The 15766-nt window shown below is 53.9% G+C and overlaps 3 protein-coding genes across 4 annotated transcripts; 1 reads left to right on the top strand and 2 right to left on the bottom strand.

Moving 5' to 3' along the window:
- On the bottom strand, nucleotides 505-1621 carry LOC110433579 (light-regulated protein). The gene is made up of 3 exons (XM_021455995.1): nucleotides 1341-1621; nucleotides 1070-1222; nucleotides 505-945 (listed from the first exon to the last, which is right to left on the bottom strand). Exons 1-3 carry the CDS (start codon nucleotides 1514-1516, stop codon nucleotides 861-863), a joined length of 414 nt encoding a protein of 137 aa, XP_021311670.1. The 5' UTR covers nucleotides 1517-1621; the 3' UTR covers nucleotides 505-860.
- Nucleotides 2107-4907, bottom strand: LOC8072371 (charged multivesicular body protein 5). The gene is made up of 7 exons (XM_002455303.2): nucleotides 4715-4907; nucleotides 4393-4544; nucleotides 4092-4185; nucleotides 3930-4001; nucleotides 2827-2938; nucleotides 2599-2741; nucleotides 2107-2345 (listed from the first exon to the last, which is right to left on the bottom strand). Exons 1-7 carry the CDS (start codon nucleotides 4781-4783, stop codon nucleotides 2295-2297), a joined length of 693 nt encoding a protein of 230 aa, XP_002455348.1. The 5' UTR covers nucleotides 4784-4907; the 3' UTR covers nucleotides 2107-2294.
- Nucleotides 12821-15711, top strand: LOC8063327 (protein NRT1/ PTR FAMILY 6.1). 2 transcript variants are annotated; one of them, XM_021456923.1, is made up of 2 exons: nucleotides 12821-14634; nucleotides 14711-15711. In XM_021456923.1, exons 1-2 carry the CDS (start codon nucleotides 13435-13437, stop codon nucleotides 15563-15565), a joined length of 2055 nt encoding a protein of 684 aa, XP_021312598.1. In that variant the 5' UTR covers nucleotides 12821-13434; the 3' UTR covers nucleotides 15566-15711. The 2 variants fall into 2 exon arrangements, with proteins under 2 accessions (XP_021312598.1, XP_002460589.1); XM_002460544.2 differs by having other exon boundaries at nucleotides 12823-14558; nucleotides 14686-15711.

Raw genomic sequence — 15766 nt, 5'->3', positions numbered from 1 at the left:
TGTGTCCTCTTGAGGCTAATGCAGAGTTTCTTCACGTGAATACATCCTGAGGACTGATAATGGAACAAACATAGGTCTGGCCTGTTTGGTAAGCTCGAGTGTTTCTGAACTCTGACGGTTCCAGAAGCCAGGCCTCAGATTAAATTTATCAAATTTACACAAATAAAATACTAGGGGAAACAATACATACAGCCAGGTTCGAAACCTGCAAAGTTTACTGTCAATGTAAAAGGCTGAAAAGCGCTGATATAAATAATTCATATTGCTTGGAGCTTAGTAATTCAGTACTGAAATTTAATGCTTTGGTGGCTACATCTAAGTTAGATCTGCTTGATTTTTTGTAGCATAATACAGTATATTTTGTACTAGTTCAAATAAATTACGCCACCAATGGTTCTGATAGAAAATTTGTCCCAGTCCATATCGATTGTGCAGCTTGGATGGCAGCTAGTATTCAGGTCAGTTTAAGTACTCTAGCACGCACTCCATTCGGTCCATTGGCTCTGCAGGGAACATATCGGTTGTAGCGTAAGTTCCACAGCACTGCGTTCCAATCTTCACAGCTGACACAACCCAAGAGGCCAAGACATACATATATACATATACATACATATATACATGACATACATATATACACCCTTTGGCCTTGCCTGGCTGCTGTTATTCTGTAGAGTACCAACGTACGCACACGCACGCTAGCTCCCCCGGGATCTACTACGTGTAACTACGTAAGTTTATACACAATACCGTACATGGTGTGAACGGATCATGAGATCATCCATCTACTCGACAGTGAGGCCAATTTTGTTTGTGGAGTCTGGACAGACAGACATGGATGGATCAGGTCAGGTCTTGAGGCTTCAGGCGTCCCTGGAGACGCCGTCCATGTACGGCGCCTCGCAGAACTCGCCGCCGAGGTCGTCGCACGCCTCGCCCGGGAACACCCTGCAGTTCAGTCCACACGGTTACACAGTCAGTCACCGAACGGCGGCGAGTGTGGTTAATTTGCTCGATGAATCGTCAGTGCAAGAATGCATGCATGGTGATAAAAGTCGGGGTGCTTGCTTACGTTTTTGGCCCGTCGTAGGACAGGTAGTCCCTCTCCACCGCGTCCACCCTCCTGCTCGCCTCCGGCGCCGCCGCGGCGAGCTTGGCCTCCGGGAACATCTTCCCGATGCACGCGTCGCCGCCGAGCAGGTCGCAGGCCTCCATCGGGAACACCCTGCATCATCCACCAACACACATGTGGCCGTCATCACCGATCCGAATTCTAACCATCAGAACAAGCTCTACACTGATCACAGTGATCAAAGTCTCTCTCAAGGCTAGGGAACACTTACGAGAAGCTCGAGCTGTAGTCGACCTCCGCAGGCTCCGCGACGACGACGGCGGCAGCGGCGGTACGGACGCTCCTCCTTGTGGCAGGGACGCGGGCCACCGCCGTGCTCCTCGCCGCCGGCCGGGCCTTGACAGGCAGCACGGCCGAGAACCCAACGGCAGTAGCGGCAGCCTGCATTTTCTGATATCAACTTCCTGTGCCTGAGATCAAGTGTGTTCTACTGAAGTGGCAGGTGTTCGGTATGATCTGGAGGGCTTATCTATCTTGTGTGGAGCTTCGAAGCCTGTGTGAGCCTCCCTTATATACTGCAGGGCCACTGGGGGTCTCTGGTCTGGATAAGATTCTGGTATGTGGTAACCACCTATTGGTGATCAGAATTGTTTTGGGACCAAGGGGGAAGGGGGTGTACCCCACCCCCACCCCCATGCCTGATCTTTTGACCCCTTGTAAAGATATTTCTAGCTCTGATCTTGATGGCCATCTTATCTCAACTGTTGCAAAAGGAAGCTGTTGCTAGCATAAAAAGGAAATTGTGTTGCAAGAAGAGAACAGCTTCTAAGATATTTTCGCTTCAGTCTTATTTTGCTTACCTGTCTTGAAGAATTATTGGCGTGTATAGTGATTTTTCTAGTCTAGAACAAAAGTGGTGTAAAGTGATGTGTACTTGCCAACAAACACGGCTCAAGTGACAGGTGATAGATGGAAATTCCAGAATGACAAAATGGCATCATCAGGGACACAAGGTGATTAACCTGTTGCAGTTAGTCTACGTTAAACGGTCACAATTATATTCAGCGTACTCTTAGCAAAAGGAACCTGAAAGGTCAGCAGAGACAGCAAGTGCAATAGACTGAAGCATTACCATGACGAAAACAGGGATACATCAGATTGTTCAGACTCGGACACAAACTACAGAGTTTTCATATGAACTTAAAATCAAGGTACAATAATATTTCTAACTGCGAAGAGATGCTCGAGGCACTGATGGCAATCCTAGCTCATCCTCCTGCACATCAGATACGAAGCAAGTCAACCTTAGTACCACCTCAATCAAGCATCAAGCAAACTTCTAGTTGAATAAGTGGTAAAACGTGTTGTTTTGGCAAACAAACAAATTCTTGATAGCAAATGAAATGAAACATCAAAATATATCTTGCTAAATCATGGTGTGCTTTACTAAAACCAATAATATTGGTTCATTCCCAATGGGAAAAAAATCAGAACCACACAAAGTTAAGAATATTGTGCAGATAAATCACCTGCACCCCGCCTGCTGGGACTGCTGCAGGGCGAGTTGGTGCAGCAGGTAAGTTGAGGTCAGCATCAAAATCAGATTCTGGTTGAAGATATGAGGGGACTGCAGCTGACTCAAACTCCATATCAGACTCCAAGGCATCTAGCTCTGCAATATCGAATGAAAAAATAATAATAAGAACAGTAAGTGAGAATCGTCTTCAAAAACTAGACAATAATTGCGGCTTCCATACCCCCCATCAGTTCTTCCTCATCAACGTCATCAGGGATGTTGTAGCTTCTACCAAGAGTTTCTTGTATCTCATTGCTCACATCCATCAGATCTGTCATTTCATCTTGCATATTCTATGAATTGCAGGAATGTGTAAGTACAACTCAAGGTACTGAAAAAAAAAAGGATGGAAGAGTATGCAACAGCAAATACTAAAGGCATTCCATCAAGTATTCCCCATCATCTGGGTGATTTTTTTTTTCTCAAACACGCAGGAGAGCTGTGTTTATATTAAGTATGAAAAATGGAGCAAGAACCCTTAAAAACACACCATCTGGGTGATGTTACAAGCTTCAAAAACTGTGTGTTCTATTATATAGAATTATAGATACTAAAAATCACCTAAAAGCTTCAAAGAAAAGGTTGACTGTAAACTTAATAAATTTTGTTCTGCCTTTCATCAAAAGAAGAGAACAAAAAATATCTCAAAATTATTTTGTGCCATGGACACTGCTAGGTTATCTGATCCTAAAATAACCAATTTGTATCATTAAACTCCAAAGAGAGAAGAATCCTGGAGTTTGTTATAAGTTATTTAGTTATTTGATGTGGCCTGCATTATCTGCGCAAACGAAGCTAAACAAACCCTGCGTCCCCTTACCCCATCTAGCATTTTCAGAAACTTTTGGCAATGAATCAGAAATGAACAACAACAAAATCTTAAAGCGCTGGGAGCAATAAAAAGGGTACCAACAGTGCTGGTCCAGCATTTCTGGAAACTTCTGATAATGAATAAGAATTCAGAAATGGATATAATAACAAAATCTGAAAGTAGACGGGGATACTCAAAAGCCTTTACATTTCAGGACACAGGTAGTATAAGTTATTCAGTTATTTGATGCTACGCCTGTAGTATGTGCCCATAAGAAGCTAGACAACATCCTTCCCCTTAATCAATCTAGCATTTTAGGAACCTTTTAACAATGAATCAGAAATGGATATGACAAAACCTGAAAGTGCTGAGAGCAATAGAAGGATAGCAACAGTGCTCATCTAGCACAATGAATCAGAAATGGATATAAAACAATCTGAAAATGTTGAGAGCACAAGGGTAGCAACACATACATCAATTTCATCAATTTTGACAGTTTTCATCATTCCCTTGAGCTCCTTGTTTGCTGCCTTCATTGCATTCATCTGAGGAAAAAGGAAAGAAAAAACACTCTGTTATTGTGATTTGTGAACATGAACAAACTTGCTAGTAGATAAGAGATTTGAAGACATTACAGTCTGCTGAGCGTCCTTGAGGCCATCGGCAGCAAAGGCAACTTGGTCGAGATTGTAGGTTTGGTTGTACAACATGTTGCGCTGCTCCTCGTACCTGAGAGGCAAATGAGCAATCTCGAATTGGTATAGTATCAATGGATAATGGCTGCCTGCTGCTACTATTTCCGGTGACATGGCAACTAGCATGATAATATGAATTAGACACAGTAAACCAGCAACAGGCAACAATAATAAAAGTGAAAAATGATTGCAACAGAAATTGAACGGACCAAAACGGGGAGACAGGGAGTAGGGCACGAACATGCGCTTGTGCTTGAGGAGTCGGATGGCGCGCGCCTTGATGGCTTCCTGGGACGGGCCGGGGCGGGTCTTGCGGATCTGCTCCTTGTACCTGGCCAGCTCCTCGTCCAGCTTCTTGATCTTCTCGTCCACCGTCTCGCCCCGCTTGTTTATCTACCGGATCAAATGATCGATCGCCGCATTGGAGACCAGATAATCAAAGTAGTAGGGTTAGATTAGCTTGCCCATTGCCCATGAACCAATGCAGTTACTGCTACGATGGAGAAGGGGGCAACAGGAGCAGGGTTGCAACAGAAGCGGATTGGTAGAGAGAAAACACTGACTCGCTCGGTGGCGTCCTGGATGGAGGGGGGAGGTCCCTTGTCCTTCTTGGCGCCGAAGATCTTCTTCATCGCCGCTCCCGCTCCCGCTCCGGTTGGTTGCTGCCGACTTGCCGGCGCCGCCGCAGGAGAGGAGGAAGGGTTCAGAGCTCTCAGGCCCGTGCGCGTGCGGAGCGGGGAGGAATTCGAAATGGAGATGTTGACAGGGGGCTACCAGTCAAAAACGATTTCGTCTGTGCTTGCCACCGGCCGAGTTTCCCGTTGCTAGTGGGCCCGTTACTCGCTCGGTCCAGCATTTCAAATTGGGCTTGGGCCAAACCGGAACGGAGCGAGCCCCATCCAAATGCCTTTAACAAGCCCAAGTCCTACTATTCTTTGAAATGAAAAATACATTTAGGCCCTTTGATTTAAAATATTTTTGGACAGTATTTTAAAATACAAAGTTTGGTTAATGTATGTTTTGCAAAACAAGCAAGGCGTGTGCCCAAAATGTATGTCAAGCATCTGTGCGGGCAACGTTGAACTCACGGTGGAGGCCCTACTATGGAGGTGATGAAAGATCAAGTTGTTGTTGGCTCGCTCGAGCATTCAGCGAGCCTTTTTTTTTTGTTGGAGGAAAGAGCATTCAGCGAGTTTGGCTCGTTATAACTCACGGCGAGTGCGAGCGGGGCTAGGGTTTCTTTCTATCAACCGAGAACGCTTATGTGGACTGTTGTTGGGCCTGTTTAATATTTTCGGTATATACTCGGTACTTCGATTTACCGAGGTACAGAACCGAATTTATCTCGGTATTTCGGTACCTGGCAAATAGGAACCGAACAAGAACCAAATTTTTCGGTTTTGGTATATTTCGATTTGGTTTTCGGTTCTCAGTTTTTGGTGCCTAGCCTGAGTTATAACCGCCAAGGCTGCCAAGCTTGGTTACACATGCAAGCCCCACTATTGTCACCAAGCTCGGAACTTGGCCGTGTCCCGCCTACGCATGGCTCCTTGTCGCAGCACCGCCCCCGCCTCGTGATCTGTGCAGCACGCTATCAGCCAGCACCACTAGTTCACCGCTAGGGCACCTCTCTCAACCCTGGAGGGAGCGCCTTGCTAAAGTTGCAGCCCCTGTGGAAGTTGGGGTCAAGCAAATGCTTGATGGAAGGCTAACAAGGGAAAAAGAGAGGGGAGCATCTCCAACAGTTTGCTATTTCTCATCTACCAAATCATGTGTTTTAGTAAGTTGATATAATTTTTTATCAAGTTGAAAAGAAGTTATCTCTAACAATTTGCTATATCTCACTTGCCAAAAAAAAAGAGGATAGCCCACCGAATAGATTGTTGACATTTGCCTTCCTTTCCATTAAAAAAAGAGGATGGACGCACCCCCAACGCCTTCCCTTCCATCGCCTCCCTCGGATTCCATGGCCAGAGACAACCGCGGCGCGCTGCCGCTGGTGCCGGCACCCGATTCGAGCTAGGTCTACCTGCCCGTGTGGTACCGTGTATAAGACCGCCTCATGAAAATGCTACGCCAGGGCATACGCACAGGTCGAGGAACTCACCGTCGAGCGTGAGCACCTCATCACCAAGCTACAGTTCTACAGAGCGACTGGAGCTAGCGGAAGGAGATCTTCTAGGCCTGTCTTCATCGCAGCGCGCGGGAAGTGGCCGTGGAATTCTCCGACTACTCCGAGAGGCGCGGGCGAGCGATGGCAAGCCGGATACGCGTGTGTAAATATACGCACGCGGCTCCGACAGATAGCAAGTGGGACAAGATGGTAAGCAAGTTTAGCAAACTGTTGGAGAACGGTTTTTTTTTCATGTTTTGCCAAATTTTGAAGTTTAGCAAGTCATATACCAAACTGTTGGAGATATTCTGGATGCAAGGTAATTCTATTTATCTATCTATATATGTTATCAAATATAATCTCAACCCTTTCATCAACAAATATAATCTCGACTCAGTCTGGTTCGAGATTGTACAAAAATGGGAAACCAGGCTTGAGGCCTTGAGCCAGGTGAGCCGGCCGTGCCGATGATGAGAACCAGGGGAAAATGAACACACAGGCGCCTGGTGGCAGACGAGACGCGGATCGCAATCATTCGCAGCCACGCGCGAGGCCCCTGGCGCTCATCGATCGTGTGCGTACCAAATAAAGGAGCTGAGTGTGCTGCAGGCCAAGGCTAGGCTATTACTATTACCTTACGCTAGCCGATCGATAATGGGCTGCGTTTTGCTGGAACGACGAGCCGCATTTGGCTTGCTCGGAAACAGGAAGACACGTTCACGTACGTCGTCGGTAACCCGAGAAGGATCCCTGTTGACAAGGACGGGACGCATGCAAATGAAGAGAGGCCTGAGGACGTGAACGTCTTCCTCTTCCGCGATGACCCGGCCGGACATGCATTCCCCCGCGCGCGCCCTCGTCGACACTCGTCCAGTGGCTTTGTCAATGTCGTCAGGGCAGGGCCGCCTTGCGGTCGGTCGAGGGAACACAAGAAAGGGACGGGTCGACACTCGGAGCCAAAGGCAAGGCCATTCCGTGACGAAACCGAAGCCGGGAAAATTAAACGACGACGCGACGAGACGACGCATTATATTTAACCGGTCGCGCCCTCCTGCATATATGCCGCCGTCGGCTCGGACTCGTCGTCCGGCCTCTTCATCCCTCGCTCGCTCCTCATCCGGCCGGTGCCGCCGCCCCCAAAATTAACTGAGCAGTGTAACGACCCAGAAATTTTCGCAAATTACCAAAATCACCACCTGAAAAATTTTTCTACAAATAACCCTTGTTGGTGAATTCATACTAGAAAAAAATCCCTTGTAGATGCACAAGTAGAACTTATTTGATTTTTGAGCATATGCATATTTAAATCAACGTATGATTTGGCTTTTATAGATTTTATGAGATGAGTAATAAAATCAATAACCTTTATTTTAACTAGTGTTTTCTCTTCAAAAGCTGACCCTTGGCTTGTGCTCAAGTTGGAAACTAAGTTAGGCAATTAGGGAATCAAGGGGTTGGAGAATAGACTTAGCAGAAATTAGAAAACGGTTGAAGCTAGGGCTGGATAAATGAAAAGCAAATTTTGGCCCGAGAGCAGCTCGCGGCCCAGCACGCGCACCCCACCCGCGCTCGCGATCGCCGCGGCCCAGCATCGCGCGCGGCCCAGCACGCCCACCCTACCCGCGCATACCCAGCAGCCCAGGCGCCGTCGCGGCCCAGCGGGGCACTCTGCCGCGGCCCAGCGCCAGCCAGCACAGCGCGCGCGGCCCAGCACGCGCTCCACACCGCGCGCGGACGCCCAGCAACCACCCCGCGCGGATGACAGGTGGCCCCCGCCTGTCATCCCCCACCTTGCTCCCCCTCCTCTGCTTTTTCCTGCCCGATTCCCCTGCCATGGTGACGCCACCGGCTTCCCTTTTGACCGGGCGATTTTCGAACGGGAGATCACCATCGCGCTCGCAACCACCCCGCACCCCCCAAACCCTAGCCTCGCGAACACAGGCGCCCTACACGTGTCCGGATGACACCCCGGCCGTCCACCGCAAGCCATGATCAGGGGCGGCTATTTAAGCCGAATTCCGAGCCCTAGCGCGTCCCATCCACACCGCCGCCGCGCCGCGGCCCAGCCACCACTCTCCGAGCACTGCAAGCCGAGGAAGGAGCGAGGAGGCGGGGCGACCACGCCGCGGGGACCGTCCAGGGCACCGGAGCAGGGGAGATCGCCGCCGCCGTCCCTCCCCCATCCACGCGGCGGGCTTCACGGCACGGCACAGCGAACCATCTGCACGGCGTCAGCTCTCCACTGCGACACTAGCCACCAACCTCGCCACCCCCGGTATGCCCACGTTTCCGTCTTCGTGCACCACCAAGCCGAACGCTTGCGCCATGGCCGCCGCAACCGCACCCAAGGCGTTGCCTTTCTGCACCTCTCGCGTCCGTCGCACATCTGCACGCGCACGCGTACACGCAGCACACACCCGGGGCCGGGGAGCGAGTCCCGGCCATGCGGGGTCGCCGCGAGCCTAGAGCCGAGGTACCGCTCGCGACCGCCATGGGCGCGCCCTGCCGCACCGAGGTCACGGCACGAGCCCGCCTGGGAAGTGCCCAAGGCGCCACCTTGAGCACCCTTCGCACCCGCCAAAGCGCCACGCCACCCACGCGCGCAGTCCGGCGCGTCGTGCGCACCCGAGTGAGCGCCCCTGCGGTCGCGGGCGCCACGGGCACGAACGCCCCGACACGCGCGACGTCCGGCCGACACGCACCAGCAGTGAGCCCCGAACCGCTCCGAGCACCTTCGCCACGTCCGAGAACGCACCATGCACTGTTTAAAGTAGAGGAGCAAGGGGAAGAGCACCGGAGCACCGCCGGAGCGCCGCCGGGACACTGGGCGGCTCTGGGCGCCGTCGGATAGGAAGAACAGGGGAGAGGAGAGGAGGAGAGCTACCTGGGTGCGCCCGGTGTGCCGTGGACCGAAGAGAAGGGAGAGGGGAGTGGGCCAGGTTCGCCAGCCCGCCGTGAGCCGCAGCCGGCCGCGCCCCGCGCCTCCACCCCGCACCCTGGCCGCTGGGCCGAGCCCAGCGCGAAGCCAAGGCCCAAGAGCACCAGCCCAGCAGCAGACCAGCAGCCGCGCCAGGCCGTTCTGGGCCGAGCCACCAAGCCGCCGCGGCCTTCCACCCCCCCTGGCCGCCGCCTGGGCTGGTTTGAGGCCCAAACCGCGGATCTGTCTCCCTGCCCCTTTTTCTTTTCTTTTTCCAACGTTTATAGCTTGCATAAATCTTTTAAAACCCCAAATGGATTCCGAAAAATACAAACCAAGTATCTAAATTCTTATAAAAAGAAGCTCTACGTCATAGGCTTATTTATGAGTGCAGTTGGTTCTTTCGATTCTTCTATTGGATTTTTGTGATATCTATAGGAGTCGCTTATTGCGACCATATGTCTCGTTTGACAGACCCGGAGGAGCCGACGACTGAGGAGTACGACCCCGACTACACTGAGGAGCTCGAGGACGACTTGCCAGGTGCCACGTCCCACCCAACCTCGTAGAATCCTATTAGTCATGCCATGAATGTAGAAGCTAGCGCTTTACTTTTATGCAATAATCTGAGATAGGATGCATGGTAGCAATGCTTGTGAGCCGTTACCTTGTCGCAACCTACTACCCTTGCTTACCCGCAGTTAGGATAGAAGCTTGCATTTTACTACTGGTACTCTACTCTGCATTATATCTGTGATGTGATGCTTGGTGGACAGTTGTTGGGTGGTTAAGGCATGGAATGCCGATATCGGATTGTGGGAGAGATCTTGGTGTGTGTTTTGGGTGTGTGGTGAGGGTTGAGTCGATCGAGCAGGAATGTACGACGAGTCTTGGGACGAGTCATGCCGGGAGATGCTGCCTGGGCATTTCCCAAGAGAGATGCCTGTGGCGGGCACATGTGACAGGGTGAGGTCCCGGAGTGGAGTGTCTTCGTGGGACGAAGCGCCGGGATGGGAGGTGCTGTTTAGCACGGGGTGACCGGATGTCCCGTTGAGCGGGGCATCGGCCGACCCCACGTGAAGATGTCCTGCTTGGTCGCTTAAGGACTGATATGTTCTGTGGACCGGGTCTTAGGAAGCCTTGCACCCTCACTCGCCTTCATGGGAGGGGGACGGATGTACGACCATCTAGGGCGATGCCACTACTACTAGGTTGTTAGCGGATAGTGTAGGGAGGTACGGGCATGGGACCCACACCCTCCTAAGACAGCGTAGTGACCCTGGGGGCCCGGTACTACGTCTCACAGTCTCAGCATGCCGGTGGTACTCCGGTATGGCCCCAGTTCTGAGTGGTAGGGTGGCACCGTGTTAGTTGGAAGGCAGCCCGGAATCAGCCTAGACGATGTACAGCGTCGATGATGGTGATCTTGTGAGTGGTGTAAACCTCTGCAGAGTTTCTGGTTGATCGATCGATACATATGCCGTTCGCGGCTATGGACCTTTCCTAAGTACAGCTTCACTTGACTAGTGAGAGGAGTCCTTTCTATCTTCCCCTGGGTTGTGTTGGATCCGGCGTTGGCCGTTGAGGCAAGGCACGAGCGGGAGTCGTCCTTGCCGCCTAGAGAGTGAGAGTGTGGTGAGATGTGTGTGCTGGGATGGGAGAATGTGTGTGAAAGGTGTTGGTATAAAAGTTGACTTATTATTATAAAACTTGACGTATTCGCATAGGAAACTACAGCCATATATTAGGTCTTTTGATTCAAACCCTTGCATTCCACCTACCACAAAGTTTCGCAAAAGCATAGGGTGGGAGCCAGTGGCCAGTACAAATCGTACTGATACTTTGGCAGCAGGTTCTGAGCCTGAGTACGACTACGCGGGCGATGATTGGGAGGAGTAGGCGTCTCATCCTACGCTCAAGTTTGGAGGATCCGGAGTTCGCGCTTTCGCTATCTACCCGATGCTGTTCCGTATGCTGTGTGTGTGAGTGTGATTCCGCCAAGTGGCGATGTAATAATGAGTAAACCCCTCTTGTACTCTCTTTTGTTCGTGTATGACTTGTATAACAGCTGAAATTCGGGTAATTCGAATTGACTCCTTCGCGCGTTAATTCGTTTTACAATTCGAATCTGGGGATTCCCCTTCGTGGAAATCTAGATCGTTTCAAGCAGGAGGAGGTCGGGGCCGTTGGTAGGTGGGAGACTCAGCGGTCGCCGTCGCACCACACCACACCACGGGTGTGGTGGACGACTCATCAGGCCGCGCGCCGGCCAGTAATGGCGATGGATGGCGGCCGCGGTCCGCGGGAAGAAACAAATTAATGGCGGTCCGGCTCCGGCCGCCTCCTCCCGATCCCGATCCTCTTCTCAGGCCCCGCATGATGCTGGACAGCATGGTGCGCTCTTGCCCTGGCGGCTGGCGGCTGTCCATCATGCATTCATGCATGCGGCCCCGTGGCGGGCGCGTGCGTGCGCGCCCACCGCTGTCCTCTCGTGACCGTGTGTGTCCTCCTCTTCACGCGCCACCGCCATATGCGTTGCGTGGTTGTGCTGCGTCCGTGGCTCTAACTAGCTTTGCAGCGCCAACAGAACACAGACAGCACAGCTCGATCTCGATGGGGTGGGGTGCATGGGCCGATGATGACTGAGATGAGGCTACCACCAGGCACAGGCAGGCCACTGTGTGCGCTGTCCCCGGTCCTGTTCATTAACTCCCCCCCGCCGTGATCGGATAGACCACTCGATCCCACGGCCGATCCGATCAGCTTGCTTCCAAGCTGGTACAAGTGTTACTTCGCACGCGTACCAGCGAGCAGTGTCAGTGTTGCTCCCAGAACACAGAACTGACTGATCCAGGTCTAAGGTGTGTGATTAAGAAAAACTGATGATTACCCTTGGTTCTAAAAAGCTCCCACCACGAACACCACGTAGAGCTAGTGGAGCCCTAACACTCCACACACTTGGTTCGCACTAGCAGCAGTGGTCGTTTCTACAGGTGTTGCCAAGCCAAGCGGAGGCAAGTCACGCGCGGCTCCTAATTTCTTTCTTGGCCTTGTTTAGTTTCAAAATGTGAATAGTACCAATTTTGTTTGTATTTGACAAATATTGTCCAATCATAGACTAACTAGGCTTAAAAAATTCGTCTCGTCAATTTCCGACCAAACTGTTTTTATTTTCGTCTATATTTAATACTTCATGCATACGTCTAAAGATTTGATGTGACGGGAAATCTGAAAAATTTTGGAAAATATTGTAGGAACAAGGCCCTTGTCGTTCGTGGTGGTGCTAGTAGCGGACTTGGCGATCGATCGTCATCGTGGGTCGGCTACTCGGATCCATCATGCCATCGTTGTTGTGCAGTCCGATCTCGCCGTATCTAGCAGGGCAACTACTTCGGTGGCGGGCGGCTCGCTCCTTCCGGCGAATCATTAGTCAGCCGCGCTCGTCGGCCGTCGCCACGCGTGCTGTCCACTTGATCGATCGATCACCCACTCTGTCCACTCGAGCCCCCTGTTTGTGGCGGCTGGCGGCGGTGGCCTGCGCGCCTCTGCCCTCTTGCGGTTGCGGCTGGTCATTTTTTTTTTTTTTGGTGGTTGGAGCACGCACACTGCTCCTGGCGTCCTGGACCTGGACGTGGACCGGCCGGTGGTGCACCTTGTCGCTACCGCTGCCCATCCCGCGCGTTCAACCACCACCACACCACACCACACCGCGCGTTCAGGTTCAGGTGTGCTGTGCTGGGCTGCTCGCTAGCTTGTCTTCTTCCTCGGTCTGGAGAAGAGGGGGGGAAAGCGAAGTCGAGATCTGCCACCAGTCTGCTCTGGAAAATTCATCTCGTCTGGTGTACGGCCACCTGCCTGTACATGGATCCACCAGTTCCAGCAGCACTGCAGCAGGGTGAGCGCCGGAGATATTTTTAGTTACTGCAGTGTGCAGCGCAGGAACGGAGGAGGCCGGGAGGGGGTCCCCGTCGTCGTCCCACTTCGTCCTTGTCGCGCTTAATGCGGCCATTAAACTGACTGCTCGCTGCTCATCCGTGCTGGCGTGGCGAGCGAGCTCCGGTAATAAATGCCAGCGTATCTGTGCGCATCGCTGCAGCTGCAGGCAGGACTGCGCCGCTTCAGTGACGTCTGACGACGCCTCACTTGTTCCGTTGTACTCCTAGCTGCAAGGCGGCGTCGGCGGCTGCTACTGCTGCTGCCGATCAGGGCTTCACACCCCCCTGCTCCTGCAAAGATTTGATTGCTTTCGCCGGATGGCTCCGGCGTCCGCGATGGAGCTGGAAGCACCGCCCCCGGCGTCAGCATCGGCGGCGGCGGCCAAGGAGATCAAGTCGCCGGAGGTGCTGCCGGAGCCAAGCTCGCTGTCGGCGCTGCAGCGGAAGAAGCTGGGCGCGCACTTCCTGGAGAGCGACGAGCGCCGCTTCTCCCGCGGCTGCAGGACGCCGCTGGGCGGAGGCTACGACGAGCCGCCCTCCTCTGCCGCCGGCGCCGGCGGCACCACGCCGGTGAACATCCGCGGCGAGCCGATCCGGGACCTGTCGAGGACCGGTGGGTGGGTGGCGGCCTTCTTCATCTTCGGCAACGAGATGGCGGAGCGGATGGCCTACTTCGGCCTCTCCGTCAACATGGTCATCTTCATGTTCAAGGTCATGCACCGCCCTTTCACCAGCTCCGCCAACGCCGTCAACAACTTCCTCGGCATCTCCCAGGCGTCCTCCGTGCTGGGCGGGTTCCTCGCCGACGCCTACCTGGGGCGTTACTGGACCATCGCCATCTTCACCACCATGTACCTGCTGGGCCTCATCGCGCTCACCGTCAGCGCCAGCGTGCCGGCGCTCGTGCCCACGCAGGAGGGGTGCGACAAGCTCGCCATGCTGCTGGGCGCCTGCGCGCCCGCCGCGCCCTGGCAGATGGCGTACCTCCAGACGGCGCTCTACGTCACGGCGTTCGGCGCCGCCGGGATCCGGCCCTGCGTCTCCTCCTTCGGCGCCGACCAGTTCGACGAGCGCAGCGCCGGGTACAAGCGCCGCCTCGACCGCTTCTTCAACCTCTTCTACCTCGCCGTCACGCTCGGCGCCATCGCCGCATTCACGGCCGTCGTGTACATCCAGATGCAGCACGGCTGGGCCGCGGCGTTCGGCACGCTCGCGCTCGCCATGGGCGCCTCCAACGCGCTCTTCTTCGTCGGCACGCCGCTCTACCGCCACCGCCTGCCCGGGGGAAGCCCGCTCACCCGGGTGGCGCAGGTGCTCGTCGCCGCCTTCAGGAAGCGGAACGCCGCCTTCGACAGCGGCGACTTCGTCGGCCTCTACGAGGTCGCCGGCGCCAAGTCCGCCATCCGTGGCAGCGCCAAGATCGACCACACCGACGACTTCAGGTACGTACGTATCGTCCGTTGGATGCGCTGCGCACACAAACGAACGAACGCTCAGGATTCAGCCACATCCATCCAAGTCAGTGTCAGTGAGTGATCATTCCTCCATCTCCATGCATGATGCATCCAGATGGCTTGACAAGGCCGCGCTGCAGCTGGAAGGTGACCTCGCCGGCGGCGGGGAGGAGGCGGTGAACCCGTGGCGTCTGTGCACGGTGACGCAGGTGGAGGAGGTGAAGATCCTGCTGCGGCTGCTGCCGGTGCCGGCGTGCACGGTGATGCTGAGCGTGGTCCTGACCGAGTTCCTGACCCTGTCGGTGCAGCAGGCGTACACGCTCAACACCCGCGTGGCGGCGCTGCACCTGCCGGTGACGTGCATGCCGGTGTTCCCCTGCCTCGCCATCTTCCTCATCCTGGCGCTCTACTACCAGACCTTCGCGCCGCTGGCGCGCCGCCTCACGGGCCACCCGCACGGCGCCTCCCAGCTGCAGCGCGTCGGGCTGGGACTCTTCTTCTCCATCCTCTCCGTCGCCTGGGCGGGGCTCTTCGAGCGCTACCGCCGAGGCTACGCCGTCCGCCACGGCTACCTCGCGCTCTTCCTCACGCCCATGCCGGACCTCAGCGCCTACTGGCTGCTCATCCAGTACTGCCTCATCGGCGTGGCCGAGGTGTTCTGCCTCGTCGCGCTCCTCGAGTTCCTGTACCAGGAGGCGCCCGACGCCATGCGCAGCGTCGGCTCCGCCTACGCCGCCGTCGCCGGAGGCCTCGGCTGCTTCGTGGCGTCGGCGATCAACACCGCCGTGGATGCCGCGACGCGGAACGACGCCGAGGGGCGGCCGTCGTGGCTGGCGCAGAACATCAACGTCGGCAGGTTCGACTACCTGTACTGGCTGCTCGCCGTGCTCAGCACCATCAACCTGCTCGTCTTCGTCTACTTTGCCAAGCGGTACAAGTACAGGGTCAGGGTCGACACGCAGCAGACCACAGTCGTTGTTAATAATAAACAGTAGCCGGCCATTAGCACAATGATAAGGATTTGCTGAGTTTGGTCTCGACCGTGGATGTGCTGTAACAAAGGATTACCGGGAATACCATAACATCGAACATTTTTTGCAAATACAGCTTAACAGAAACATAAACAAAAGTTTCCACTGTATATAATGTGACGACTGTGTCACAATTTGCCGCAGTCGATATTTCTAGATATCGGT

Source organism: Sorghum bicolor, chromosome 3 (assembly GCF_000003195.3).
Source record: "Sorghum bicolor cultivar BTx623 chromosome 3, Sorghum_bicolor_NCBIv3, whole genome shotgun sequence".
NCBI classification, from domain to species: Eukaryota; Viridiplantae; Streptophyta; class Magnoliopsida; order Poales; family Poaceae; genus Sorghum; species Sorghum bicolor.
This window is presented reverse-complemented; position numbering and strand designations above follow the sequence as displayed.